This window comes from Coturnix japonica, chromosome 11, assembly GCF_054131305.1.
Source record: "Coturnix japonica strain WE chromosome 11, WE-NBRP24, whole genome shotgun sequence".
Taxonomy (NCBI): Eukaryota; Metazoa; Chordata; class Aves; order Galliformes; family Phasianidae; genus Coturnix; species Coturnix japonica.
The window spans coordinates 11,165,561-11,179,509 of record NC_140673.1 but is presented as its reverse complement, the minus strand read 5'-3'; the positions used below and the strand labels follow the sequence as shown (position 1 = coordinate 11,179,509).

At 59.3% G+C, this 13,949-nt stretch overlaps 2 protein-coding genes across 4 annotated transcripts; both read left to right on the top strand.

Moving 5' to 3' along the window:
* The first annotated feature begins 47 nt into the window (after nucleotides 1-47).
* On the top strand, nucleotides 48-4,859 carry UAP1 (UDP-N-acetylglucosamine pyrophosphorylase 1). Of its 3 annotated transcripts, XM_015869443.3 has the most exons (10): nucleotides 49-546; nucleotides 626-830; nucleotides 974-1,149; nucleotides 1,412-1,584; nucleotides 1,906-2,099; nucleotides 2,209-2,352; nucleotides 2,452-2,640; nucleotides 2,880-2,927; nucleotides 4,243-4,309; nucleotides 4,384-4,859. In XM_015869443.3, exons 1-10 carry the CDS (start codon nucleotides 105-107, stop codon nucleotides 4,474-4,476), a joined length of 1,731 nt encoding a protein of 576 aa, XP_015724929.2. In that variant the 5' UTR covers nucleotides 49-104; the 3' UTR covers nucleotides 4,477-4,859. The 3 variants fall into 3 exon arrangements, with proteins under 3 accessions (XP_085367282.1, XP_015724929.2, XP_015724930.2); XM_015869444.3 differs by lacking the exon at nucleotides 2,880-2,927; XM_085511156.1 differs by lacking the exons at nucleotides 2,880-2,927; nucleotides 4,243-4,309 and having other exon boundaries at nucleotides 48-546.
* Nucleotides 4,860-5,880: 1,021 nt separating this feature from the next.
* DDR2 (discoidin domain receptor tyrosine kinase 2) lies at nucleotides 5,881-13,866 on the top strand. The gene is made up of 17 exons (XM_015869442.3): nucleotides 5,881-5,983; nucleotides 7,923-8,023; nucleotides 8,625-8,727; nucleotides 8,835-9,066; nucleotides 9,140-9,287; nucleotides 9,364-9,469; nucleotides 9,572-9,755; nucleotides 9,822-10,065; nucleotides 10,383-10,445; nucleotides 10,622-10,752; nucleotides 11,081-11,291; nucleotides 11,421-11,644; nucleotides 11,756-11,892; nucleotides 12,129-12,320; nucleotides 12,400-12,634; nucleotides 12,886-13,035; nucleotides 13,394-13,866. Exons 2-17 carry the CDS (start codon nucleotides 7,933-7,935, stop codon nucleotides 13,529-13,531), a joined length of 2,589 nt encoding a protein of 862 aa, XP_015724928.2. The 5' UTR covers nucleotides 5,881-5,983; nucleotides 7,923-7,932; the 3' UTR covers nucleotides 13,532-13,866.
* Nucleotides 13,867-13,949: the final 83 nt, after the last annotated feature.

Below are 13,949 nucleotides of genomic sequence, written 5' to 3'. Positions count from 1 at the left end.
CACGGCGGCTCCTCGGGGAAGTGACGCTGGCGGCGCCTCCTCCCAACGCCGACGTGGCGGGTCCTTCCCCGCTACGCCAGCTCTCGTTGGCCGAGCTGCGGGGGATGCGCGTGTCCCCGCCTCCGGTTGGCGGCGGTGCGAGGCGGGCGGGACGGCGAGAACGCGAGGGGAGGATCCGCCTCCGGCTGCTGTTTGGCTGCGTGACGGCGGACGCTATAAAAGAGGCGGCCGTCGGTGCGGCGCGTTGCGTTGCGATGGAGGCTGCGGGAGAGCTGGACGTGGCGGCGCTGCGGCGGCGGCTGGAGGCGGGCGGGCAGGAACACGTGCTGCGGTTCTGGCCGCAGCTGGGAGCGGAGGAGCGGCGGGAGCTGGCGGCCGAGCTGGGCGACATGGACGTGGCCGAGATCAACCGCTTCTTCCGCCGGGCGAGGGGCGGCGGAGGGACGGCGGCGGCGGGGCCGGACTCGAGGCTGGAGCCGGTACCGCGGGACGTGCTGGGCAGCGCCTCCCGCGACCGCCGCTCGCTGCCGGCCTGGGAGAGCCGCGGTAGGTGCGGGGCGGGACGGGGCGCGGAGCGGGGCCGGTGTGCGGAGCCCCACGCGTGTCCCGTCCGTCCCGTGCGCAGGGCTGGCGGAGATCGCGGCGGGGCGCGTGGGCGCTTTGCTGCTGGCCGGAGGGCAGGGAACGCGCCTGGGCGTCCCCTACCCCAAGGGCATGTACGAAGTGGGGCTGCCCTCCCGAAAGAGCCTCTTCCACCTGCAGGCCCAGCGCCTGCGGCGGCTGCAGCAGCTGGCGGAGGAGCGGCACGGCACGGCGTGCAGCATCCCGTGGTGAGCACAGCAGGGCGGTCCTCTGTGGGTCAGTGCGTCCTTTGGGCTCACCCTTCCCTGCTGCGAGGTGCCCCCAGCTGGCACCTTGAAGGGGGGCTCTGTAAGTGAGTGAGGATGCCAGACCCTGTGTCCACCCCCTGCAGGTACATCATGACGAGCGGGCGGACCATGGAATCCACCAAGGAGTTCTTCCAGAAGCACCGCTACTTCGGCCTGAAGAAGGAGAATGTCATCTTCTTCCAGCAGGGCATGCTGCCCGCGCTGGGCTTTGATGGGAAGATCCTGCTGGAGGAGAAGGGCAAGATCGCCATGGCGCCAGGTCCGTGGCAGGCAGTGGCCGTAAGGGGCTCAGTGCCTGTTCCCCACTCCCCCAGCTGGGCTCCCCACTGTTAACCAGCCCGGCCCTTCTCATGGGAGCAGGCAGCAGCTGGGCCATGACGTGTGTGAGTGACACAGGCTGGGAGGTGCCGGTTTGGCAGGCGATGTGGGGTGGGGTGTAGCTGGTGTGGGGAGCCTTCAAGCCCCGCTTCTTGGCCGTGCTGAGGAGGAGAGCCTTGACTAATGCTCCTTCCCCACTCCAGATGGCAACGGGGGTCTGTACCGGGCACTGGGAGTGCACGGCATCGTGGATGACATGGAGCGGAGGGGTGTGCAGAGTGTCCATGTCTACTGCGTGGACAACATCCTGGTGAAGGTGGCTGACCCCAGGTTCATCGGGTTCTGCCTGGAGAAGGGAGCAGATTGCGGGGCCAAGGTATGGTTCTCGGGCTGCCCCCACCCTGGCTTTCTCAGCCCCGTTTCAGCCGTGTCATCCCGGACACACGTGCAGTGGGTGCAGCTAACACCAAGCACAGCTCCACGTGTCAGCTGCGGGATGTCGCACACCCAAAGCTTTGCTCAAAGGCCGGATTAACAGCAAAAGGTCCTGAGTGTTTATGTTTGCTTTGGGCTCGGCTCTGGCAAACAGACAGTAGATCTCACTGACCTTGGTGCTGTCGGAGCTGGGAAGGGAAAGCTGTCCCTCCCTCTGGCTGGCAAGAGGAGAAAGTAAACCCAGATGCCCTTCCCTGGGCAGGTGGTGGAGAAGACCAACCCCACGGAGCCAGTCGGCGTGGTGTGCCGCGTGGATGGCGTCTACCAGGTGGTGGAGTACAGTGAGATCTCCCTGGACACCGCGCAGAAGCGGGGCCCAGACGGGCGGCTGCTTTTCAACGCCGGCAACATCGCCAACCACTACTTCACCACCTCCTTCCTGAAAGATGTCGTCAAGTACGGGCTCAGCTCCATATCCTGGACCCGGTCCTCCAGATGAGATGAGCCGTGGCTGGCGTGGTGTCCCTGTGCCCGCCTTAGGCTCCGCTCTCTTGGCCCCTCGCAGCACCTACGAGCCGCAGCTGCAGCACCACGTTGCTGAGAAGAAGATCCCACATGTGGATATTGAGACGGGGCAGCTGATCCAGCCTGAGAAGCCCAACGGGATCAAGATGGAGAAGTTTGTCTTCGACATCTTCCAGTTCTCCAAGTATGGCTGCGTGTCTGTCCCTGGGCCATGGGTGGGGATGTGTCTTTGGGGATGCCACAAAAGCAGACCCGACCCTCCCTGTCCCGTTCTCCTCCCCAGGAAGTTTGTGGTGTACGAGGTGCTGCGTGAGGATGAGTTCTCTCCTCTGAAGAATGCAGACAGCCAGAACGGCAAGGACAACCCCACCACGGCACGGCACGCCCTGATGTCCCTGCACCACCGCTGGGTGCTCAACGCAGGGGGACACTTTGTGGATGAGAATGGCACACGCCTCCCCGCCATCCCCCGGTGAGCTGCTGCTGCTTCCTTGGAAGGGCAGAGCCTCTTCCTCTGTCCCCCTGGGCAGGCTGTAGGACACTGGGCAGCCCTCAGCCTTCCTGGTGCTGGTTCTGCACTCAGCGCTGCCACCAGCAGATCACAGCACCCCTTGACCAAGAGACTGCTGCCTCTGGTTGGAGACAGCACCGAGCAGAGCGAGTCGGGGATGACTTTCCCATTTGTCTTAACCCTTCTTTATTCCCACGTAGCATCACAAACGGAAGGTCAGATGCCACCCCGGCCGATGTCAAAGACAAGTAACTATACGTGCCACCGGGCTGCATGGTGGCGGGGCTGGGTATAGGTACTAACGGGCTGCAGGCATAGTGAGGTGACCGGGCACTAACAGGGGCTCGGGCGCATGCTGCCTGCAGGCATGTCTTGCTGTAGGAGAGTGGTGGCACTGCTCCTTCCTGGTGCTCTTTTCTGCAGAGGCTTTGGGAAAAGGTGAAGGGTTCTGTGCTGCTGTGGTGAGCTGGTGCCTGCCCTGCTGGTGGGGAGTAGCCCCAGGACACAGGGAGGTGGCTGATGTCTCCCAGGGTCTGCCTGACACCCAGCAGGTTGCTTGCTGGAATGGGATGAAAGGCATTGCACACAGACTTTGATGTAGCACATGTGAGCGGTAGTGGGGATAGCCAGCTGTACTCAAGGACTCCAACTGTTGGGCTCGGGATCCAGGCTGATACCAGCATGGCTGATGGCACTTGTAGATGCCCCACCCCTAAAAGCATTCAAGACCAGGCAGGATATGGCTCTGGGCAGCCTGGTCTGGTGGTTGGTGACCCTGCATGTCACAGCAGGGTTGAAACAAGATGGTTATGGTCCTTTTTTCAACCCAGACCATTCTGTGATTTACAAGCATGGGAAGCATAGAGTGGTGTTAAAATTATTGTTCTAATAGCAGTGTGCTCCGCAGGCACATGCTTCATGCACTGGGCTTATCTCAGAAGGATGCACCAATGGGTTAGAGGGCACTCCCACTGGTTGCCCTCCATCCCCTTCATTAGACACTGCACTGCTACCTTCTGATGGATGCACCTGGGTTCTTGGTTTCTAATTCAGGACTCTGGGTGCTGCCAGTTTTATAGATGCCATCGTGCAGTTAGAATGTGGGATAACAGCTGCAGGTAGTGGCAGTTCCACATTTTTTTCTTCACTGCTGAATGGTTTTAATGTTTAATGATTACCTCTAAAGCAGCCAGACCCTAAGGAGGACACAGGTGCCAGGATCTTGTGCACCACTGTGCTGTCACTGTCCAGAAAGGGGCACCCGGGAGTGGTACTGCAGGGGCTGGGGGCAGTCTCTGTGGCAGCAGGGTGCAGGAAGAGGGAGCATCAGATGCAGCAGGGCTGGGGGCATGGTGCTGCTGTAGTGCACACAGAGATCCACCTTAAAGCTGTGCCTTGAGCTCTCTTCTCTTCTAGCTGCTGCCCCTATCTAAACCACAGCTCACGCCTACCTGGGGGAGTACACAGGGCTTTGCTAACCGGGGAGGGGGGCCATGTGCCAGCAGCCTGCCAACACCAGCCCCCAACTGCCTGTGAGTGGCTGACTCTGGGTTCTCTCTGCAGCCTGAAGGATGCCAGCGACGTGCCCATCCAGTGTGAGATCTCCCCCCTTGTGTCCTACGGCGGGGAGGTAAGCGTGGCTCTGCTGTGGGGCAGTACCCGCCCTTCTCCCCATGTTTAACAGGCTGCTTTCTGCTCTGCTAGGGTCTGGAGGAGCTGGTGAAGGATCGGGAGTTCCGTGCACCTTTGGTCATCGATGAGGACGGGACCCACGAGCTGGTGCACAATGGCATGTAGGCAGCGCTGGGACCCGGCCGTGCTCGGACATGGCATGGCTGAAGCTGTGCCTGGCTCCAGCCTGTTGTCTGCTTCTATTTATGTTTTAATTTAAAAACCAAACACTCGGTGGATGCCCCCGCCGTGTAGCACAGCTGCGGTGCTGCTCTTTGCACTGTGGGTGTGTATCTATAAACCTGTACATACCAATGGTCAGTGTACCTGCAGAGGGGTTTTATGGTACAGGACTGGGGTTAACCACCCTGGATTTTTATTTTTCTCGAAGCAACATGGCTATTTTTTTTATAGGATCCTTCTTATGACCCACCCCCTTTTTCCTCATACTTTGTATGTTGCACAACTGGAATTGCCCCATTAAACCTCTATGTCCCTCCTGGCTGCCACCTGGTGGTGTTTGTTATGCGGTGGTGGCTGTGTGCTGCTGTCATCCCAGTCCCTCTGGGCACCGGGCTGGGTGATGTGGGGGAATCCTGGGGATGCTTATGTCCCACATGAGGGGTTTCAGAGCACTGCGGGGGGGGGCAGCTGGTGTTTGCCTTGGCTGCTGGGCTGTTTACACACCAACACTTCTGCATCAGGTTCTGGGATGGAGCAGCGCTGCCCACTGCCAAGTTATGTGGGCACTGCCTCTGGGTAGTGGGAGGTGCGGGGTGGCTGTGCTGGCGGGCACATAGGGGTGGTGGGCATAGGGTGGCACTACCCCCAGGAGGTTGCAGCACTGGGGCTGGCAATGGGGAGAAAGGGGCCCCCAGCACACTGCCACAGCCTGATACTATTGCACAAAACACGATTAAAACCTAATATTATTATTTTCTCCACGCTGTGTTGTGTTGTCAGTGGCCACTGTGCCAAGCAGCTGCCTGGAAATTATGTCAGAGCCCAACTTCAGCACGCAACCTGCAGAGCCTCCAGCTCCTGCTGTGTCCTGTGCGGGGTATGGGTGCATGGCCCGGGGGAGCCCTAAGCCATGCTCTACCCAGGGCCTGGACTGGGGTGGCACCCACATACGACAAGGGTGGTGTCTCAGGGAACTGCTCCATCAGCCACTCTAGGGAGCCCTGTGGGTACTCACAGGGTGCAGGAGGGTCGCAGCAAGGCCCTGCACGCATCCCACTACTGTGGGGTGAGTGCCAGAAAGGAGAGCGCTGCCTATTGCTTTAAGCTCCCTCCCCAACCATGGGGATTTTTTTATTTTTTCTCCCTCTCTATGAATGGGTTTTGCTGTAAATTATAGCTTTGCACACATTCCCTCGGGTCGAGGAAAATAACCTCCGCCGAAAAGCCAGCCCGGATTGGTGAGCGGCTCCCCCTCTCCGCTCCCTAATTGAAACCAAATGTGCGAGATGTAGGATTGTGGGATTTCTGGCCGGCTCCCAGGAATCCACAGAATGTGAGCGCGCTCGCAGAGGCATCTTGCATCAGCCCAGGGAAGTTCGCTCCTCGCCTGGCTCCCGCCACCCAGGCGAGGGGCGAGCAGCCCGCCTGCTGCCGTCCCCATCCCACTCCGGTGAGTCCTTTGGGGTATATGGGAAGTGTCTACCCCCAGTCCGGGGGCTTTGGGGGCATGAGGGGTCTGTGATCTGTTTGGACTCTGTGTGTTGGGGCTGGGTGCGGAGTGTGCGTCTGGCAGCGGTGCAGAATGGCCGTGGTGCCCTGCTGTCTCTGCGGTCCCCAACCAGGCACACGTGTCCCCGTGGCTGTGAGGGTCACAGGGACTCTGTTCGGGTGCCCCCAAGCACCCTTTCCCCATCCCAGTGCCGGGGACCCGCTCATGGCTCCCAGTGCCAGGGCTATGTGGCTGTGTGCCATGGCAGGGTGATGCCATGCGCCGTGGTGGAGTGATGCCATGCGCCATGGTGAGGTGACGCTGCGTGGCTGTGTGCCGTGGCACGGAGCAGGAGGAGGGCCACAGCTTTCGGCTGCCGGGGGCCCGTTTGGGGTGCAGCTCTGCAGGGCCACGTCTGCACCCGCCACCACGGGGCTGTGATGTTGGTGTTTCTCTGGGCAGCCATGGGGGTGAGGCTGATGCTTGCAGTGTGCCACTGGGATGTCCCTGCTGAGCCTGCGGTTGGGGAGATATTGTGGATCCAGAAAACGGGGCTGCCTCCGGCCCAACCAAGATCCATTTTGAGGGAGGAAAGGGACTACAGGGCCTGGCGTGCTGTGCTGCTCTGCAGAGGCTGTGCCGGCAGTGTGTCGTGCTGGGGGCTGTAGTGTCAGCTCCGGACCCCCACCCAAACACCACCAGCCCTGGGCATGGCACATCATGGATGTTCTGGGGGAGATGGGATCCAGCTCCTGGCACAGCTTCGGTGTGCTCAGAAAGCCCTCAGGATCATCACTAAGTTCCATTTGTTTTCATTTACTTTTTTCCCTGCTCATTCTCCCTGCTAATTTCAGTAGAAGAAGAGGGGTTGGGGGGGGGGGGGGAGAGGAAAGAAAAATAAATAAAATTGAAGCGGAAGAGGGAAGCTCAGAAGCAGCAGAAGGTGCCAGGGAGGAACTCCAAAAACGCCATGCAGTAAATATTTCCAATGGTCAGAAAACTTCTGCAAAGCTGTTCAGACAGACCGGTCACTTTTGTCAAAGAAGTGAAACAAAACCCATTTCCAGCTGCTGTGCCAACGTTCGGAACCTCTGCCTGTGCCACACCGTCCTGCTGCTGCCCCTGGTGGGACCGCCTGCGCTCCCTGCATCCGCCCATATAGAAACCCGGCGCCTACAGACACGGCGGCATCTGGTCCCCTGATGCTTACAGGGTTTACTCAGCCTGAAAGAATAGTGGGAAAAATGTCTGCGGATGTCCCTTGGAATGCAGAAGGAAATTGAGATTTTAGCGTTGGAGGAGTTGGCCATCACAAACGGGAGCCTTGCGCTCGCCCGGAGCCGTGTGGTTGAAGATCCAGGCTGGCAGCTCGGCCCTCTCCCTGCATTTTCCGAGCTGTCAGCAGGAAAAAGGGTAACAACATCATACGTGCTTTTCCAAAAGGGAGAGAAGAAAAGGGAAAGCAAGGATTGCTGTAAGTCAGGGAGTGTTTGTGCTGCTGTGGAACTCGCCCTTTGCTCATGGGCTGTGCTTGCTGCATCCTCCCTCTGCTCCAGCAGCACTGAGCTTGGCTCTGCCACGAGAACCATCTTACTATAAATCTCAGACAATTACCTGCTATTATTTCTCGGAGCCAGAAGGAAAGGAAACTGTGCCCTGCAATGTGATACTACTGCCATACAGGATGAGATTGTGCAATGCTTTACTTTTATGGCCATCCCTGGTGCTTCTGTCCTTGGGTTCAGGATGGTGCCAGTCCTGAGCTGGGCTGCTGGAGGCTTCATGTGGCTCTCCTGGCCCTGTTGGCATTGGGGTTATGGCATCGGGGTGCCTCTGAGTGCAGGGGTTGCTCAGCCCATCCCAGCAACAGTGCTGTGACCCTCTGACTGTGTCTCTGCAGGACTCCCGCCATGCCGGCCCTGCCCAGAGCTGCCCTGCTGCTGCTGCTTTTGCTGCTGCTGCTGTGCATCCTGCTGGCAGCCAGAGCCCAGGTCAACCCTGGTAAGTGGGAGCTGGGCAGCAGCCAGAGGCTGAGGGGCTGGGGCACGGCTCCTGGTTGGGACATGGGTATGCCAGCCCTCATCCAGCCAGGCTGGCTTTCTCCTCAACCAGATTTACAGTTCGGGAATTCAGAGGGCTGACCTGCAGTGCGTGCCAAGCCATGCAGGAAGGCACATGGAACTCAGTGCCCACCCCTCCACATGGGACCGCAATGTGCTCTATTGGGGCTTGGCATTGCCCAGCCCCGCACTGCTCCGTGCACTCTGGTTGCGGGGGGAGTGCTGTGGGTTGGAGCTGGCAGTGAGATGGTAAACAGGGCCAGACAAGTGGCCTTTCAGCAGCGCTCCTGGCAGCCAGGTGCGAAATAACAACCCCTGGGGAGCGGTGTGGATGTAGTTCTGCACAGGGGATGCAGCCCACCCGCCCATCCTGGTACTTTTCCACTCCCTGTGAGGCAGGCGGGAGGGTGAGCACCTGACTTTGACCCATATGCAGGCCAGGGAGCAGCATTGCCAAGAGCAGGGGGATGCAGGTGGAATTTGGGGGTGAGTAGAATCTGGATGGAGGCCTCTCCCACCGCTGCTGATGTGCTTTTTGGCAGCTGTGTGCCGGTACCCCCTGGGAATGTCGGGTGGGCACATCCCCGATGAGGACATCTCAGCCTCCAGCCAGTGGTCCGAGTCCACAGCCGCCAAGTACGGACGGTGAGTGCGGGCAGAGGCAGGGAGGGGGGGGGGCTGAGAAGGGGAAGGATCTGCTGGGGCATGAGGTTGGCATTGGCCCTCCCTGAGCCCTCCTCATGCTGCCCCAGGCTGGACTCGGAGGAGGGCGATGGTGCCTGGTGCCCTGAGATCCCAGTGGAGCCTGACGACCTGAAGGAGTTCCTGCAGATTGACCTGCGTGCCCTGCACTTCATCACACTGGTGGGCACCCAGGGCCGTCACGCCGGGGGGCACGGCAATGAGTTTGCCCCTATGTACAAGATCAACTACAGCCGAGATGGCACCCGCTGGATCTCCTGGCGGAACAGGCACGGGAAGCAGGTGAGGAGGCTGCAGGGCACAGCCTTCCCCATGCCTCAGCACCTCGTTGTGCCCACTGGGTTCTGTTCCCTAGGTCCTGGATGGGAACTCCAACCCCTACGACATCGTCCTCAAGGACCTGGAGCCACCACTCATTGCACGCTTCGTCCGCTTCATCCCTGTCACCGACCACTCCATGAATGTGTGTCTGCGTGTGGAGCTGTATGGCTGTGCATGGCTTGGTGGGTGCCTGTCCGTCTGCCTGTCTGTCTGTCCATCCACCCCATTGGGGCTGAGCTCACTGTCCCTTCCCCACAGACGGGCTGGTGTCCTACAGTGCTCCGGCTGGGCAGCAGCTTGTCCTACCCAGCGGCACTATCATTTACCTGAACGACTCTGTGTATGATGGGGCCTTCGGATACAGGTGAGGACCAGAGTATTGGACAGGAATCAGGGGGTCTCACGGTAGAGCTCACCTGGTAGGGGTAAAGATATGGCTCACAGAGTGCCCCTGTCCCCATGCCAGCATGACAGAGGGCCTGGGCCAGCTGACAGATGGTGTGTCGGGGCTGGATGACTTCACACAGACCCATGAGTACCACGTCTGGCCTGGCTATGACTATGTGGGCTGGCGCAATGAGAGCACTGCCGGCGGCTACGTGGAGATCACCTTTGAGTTCGACCGCATCAGGAACTTCACCACCATGAAGGTCTGCACGCCCCGCGCTCCCCATCCCCTTCCCCTCATTGTGCCATGCTAACGGGTTGCCCCACAGGTGCACTGCAACAACATGTTCGCCAAAGGGGTGAAGATCTTCAAGGAGGTGCAGTGCTATTTCCGTTCTGATGCCGGCGAGTGGGAGCCCAATGCCATCTCCTCAGTGCTGGTGCTGGACGACGTCAACCCCAGTGCCCGCTTTGTCACCGTGCCCCTGCTGCACCGCATGGCCAGTGCCATCAAGTGCCAGTACTACTTTGCAGACACCTGGATGATGTTCAGCGAGATCACCTTCCAGTCGGGTACCGCTGCCCTGCAGGGTCCTCCTGGGGCTCACGGGGAAAGCAGGGCTGTGGGGTGCTTGTGTTCCTGTCCTTATAATGGTTGGAAAATACCTCTAAGATCATCCAGTCCAACCACCAGCTCATCCCAACTGTGCCAACTGAACCGTGTCTTTCAGTGCCATGTCTCAGATGCAGGTGGTTCTTGAACACCTGCAGGGATAGTGACTCCACCCCCCCCCAAGCAGCTTGTGCCACTGCCTCACCACTGTTTCAGAGAAGAATTCTTTTCCTAATATCCAGCCCATCCTTGACAGTCTCCTCTTCTCCCTTGCCAGATGCAGCCATGTACAACAACTCAGCAGTTCCCCCGGAGATGCCCATGGCCCCCACCACATCTGGTAAGGCACCATAAAGCACCTCACAACAAACCTGGTGGAGGTTGGGGTCACCTTCTCTTGGGAAGATGCACAGAGGCTCCAAAAGGGGAAGATCTGCCTCATCTGATGGAGAAAAGTGTGCAGGGTTTCTCTCCTCACCCCAGAGTGATCAAGCTTGTGTTGTCCCCTCCTGCCAGACCCCACGCTCAAGATGGACGACAGCAACACACGCATCCTGATCGGGTGCCTGGTGGCAATCATCTTCATCCTGGTGGCCATCATAGTCATCATCCTGTGGCGGCAGTTCTGGCAGAAGATGCTGGAGAAGGTGAGTGAGACGGCTGTGGGGCCTCTGTGCCACCCGCAGCTAGTCGAGGGCTCAGTGGTGACCAGTCCAAATGCTTCTCCGTGGGGCCAGATGGCAGAGGGGGACAGGCTGAGGGACAAGCGGGGGTATGCAAGGATATGTGCCCTCCCCAGTTCCACCAGTATGGGACAGGGTACCAGAGAGGGGTTCTGAGCGTGTGCTCAGGGTTAGCCATGGCCATGGTGATGAGATCTGTTGTTGGGACAGTTTACTGAGCCCAGGGGACCCCATGGGATAGCACGCACCAGGGTCCTATCCCAGCTCTCGCCTCACTTACCCCCTCCTGCAGGCATCACGGAGGATGCTGGATGATGAGATGACCGTCAGCCTCTCCCTGCCCAGTGAATCCAGCATGTTCAATCACAATCGCTCCTCCTCCTCCAGTGAGCACGAGTCCAATTCCACCTACGACCGCATATTTCCCTTGGGTCCAGACTACCAGGAGCCCTCACGCCTGATCCGCAAGCTGCCTGAATTCACAGCGGGTGAGGAGGACACAGGTAAGGAATGGGAGATCCTCTAAGAGTCACTATGGTACTGCAGTGCAACAGGCATAGCGCTGGGTGGGAGCTGCCCCATGCCCTGTGGGCTGCACGCCCATGGCAGGATCATCCCCACTGTCTCCCCAGGCTGCAGTGGCCCCGTGAAGCCATCCCCAGCCAGTGGCCCCGAGGGTGTCCCGCACTACGCCGAAGCTGAGATTGTGAACCTGCAGGGCGTCACAGGTGGCAACACCTACTCGGTGCCGGCCCTCACCATGGACCTGCTGTCTGGCAAGGACGTGGCTGTCGAGGAGTTCCCCAGGAAGCTGCTGACCTTCAAGGAGAAGCTAGGGGAGGGCCAGTTTGGGGAGGTGAGCTGGAGCTGGCAGGCACAAAGCCTCTGTGTGCTGGGATAGATGGAGCTGGTGCTTGTGGTGACCAAAGGAGACCACTGCGATGCCCACATGTGGCCTCCTTCCCAGGTTCATCTCTGTGAGGTGGAGGGGATGGAGAAGTTCGCAGACAAGGAATTCACCCTGGAGGGCTTGGATGCCAGCCCCAACTGCCCCGTTCTAGTGGCTGTGAAGATGCTGAGGGCCGATGCCAACAAGAATGCCAGGTACCACCCTCACAGCACAGCCCCTGGTGGGACAGCTGCATCCTCTGGGCTGTGTCCCCAGCTTCCAGCACACTTGGGTGCCACGGGTCCTACCCATCTCCTGCCCACACAGCCCATCCCACACTGCCCCCAGGCCCAGGGGAAGGTCCCCCTGCCATGTCCTGTGGCAATTGTGCACTTTACCCCATCGTGCCAGGGTGTCTGTTTTTAATCCCTGTGGTTTCTGTTCTGGAAAGGAATGATTTCCTGAAGGAAATCAAGATCATGTCACGGCTCAAGGACCCCAACATCATCCGGCTGCTGGCGGTGTGCATCACAGATGACCCACTGTGCATGATCACTGAGTACATGGAGAATGGTGACCTCAACCAGTTCCTGTCCCGCCACGAGGCACAGAGCCCTCCTGATGCCCAGGTGCCCACCATCAGGTAGTGCCATGGGTGGGGGCATAGGGACGGTGGGGCACCCGGTGTTGCTCAGCCCCTCAGCCCTGCTCGGTGTCCCCAGCTACAGCAACCTGCGCTTCATGGCCACCCAGATTGCATCCGGCATGAAGTACCTGTCCTCCCTCAACTTTGTGCACCGTGACCTGGCCACGCGCAACTGCCTGGTGGGCAAGAGGTACACCATCAAGATCGCTGACTTCGGCATGAGCCGGAACCTCTACAGCGGGGATTACTACCGCATCCAGGGCCGTGCTGTGCTGCCCATCCGCTGGATGTCCTGGGAGAGCATCCTGCTGGTACGGCTGAGTGTCATGGGTCCACTGGTGGCATCTTCATCTTGGATGGCATTGTGCCTAGAGGGTGGCCTTAGGAAGCACAAGGGGGAAAGGGATCCCTTTGGAAGATGGGATGAGAGCATTGTGGTCACGCTCTGTCCCTGTGCTGGGCATGGAGCTGGGAGGTTCAGGAGGCTTTGATCTCCAGCGGGGAGATTTATGGGGCTGTAGGGTGTTGCTTATCCCAATCTTGCTTTGCTTGCCCCCGCCAGGGCAAATTCACCACGGCCAGCGATGTGTGGGCATTTGGTGTGACACTGTGGGAGACCTTCACGCTGTGCCGGGAGCAGCCCTACTCACAGCTGTCTGATGAGCAGGTCATCGAGAACACCGGAGAGTTCTTCCGGGACCAGGGCCGGCAGGTAGGAACGGGGTGGGCAGCACCAGGTGGGGGTTGTGGGCCTGGGGAGAATCGTAGAACCATAGAGTCATCAAGGTTGGAAAAGACTGCTAAGATCACCTTGTCCAACCATGAATCCATCAGGATGCTGAGGGGCTGGATGGGGTGTCTGGGAGCTCTTTGCCATCAACATGAAGTCCCAAGTGCATGGGGGAAACAGGCTCCCCAGGGCCAGTACAGTGAGACAGTAGCACAGAATGCCCATAGAGGTGGTGGGTGCCACCCAAGGTCACTCAAACAATTCCGTGACGTTATGATTTTGCTGTCATCCATTGTTTGTACATGGCATTAACTCTCTCTCTTTGCCTTTTGTTTCCAAGACGTACCTTCCCAAGCCTGCGCTGTGCCCCGACTCTATCTATAAGCTAATGCTGAGCTGCTGGAGACGGGACACTAAAGACCGTCCCTCCTTCCAAGACCTGCACCGCCAGCTGCAGGAGGCGGCCGCCGAGGAGTGACCCCGTGCTCAGCGGGCACCCACTAACCAGGAGGAGAGTCCCAATGCGGCAGGGGGAGCACAGGGCAGCACGGCCTGGGGGGCTCCGAGCTGGACCGAGGTTATTTATTGGGGACAGTGACTGTGTGGGCCCAGCACCACGTGCCTTAAGGAAACCCACCCAGCACCTTCATGTGGACAGGACGAACTGTGGACTTCAGGGCGGTGCACGGACCCCCTCTGACTCTTTTTTTTTTATACACCGTTACTTCATCGCGGCTCCATTCGCAGTACCCTATTGCTGAGGCGTGTATATATTCAGTAGATACACCTGTATATACGGGAGAACCAGCTGAAGAGCTGCTCGGTGTCGTGATTTCCTTTGGGGTGACACGTGGGGGATCAGCCTAATGGGCGGGGGCTTAAACAAACCCCTCCTA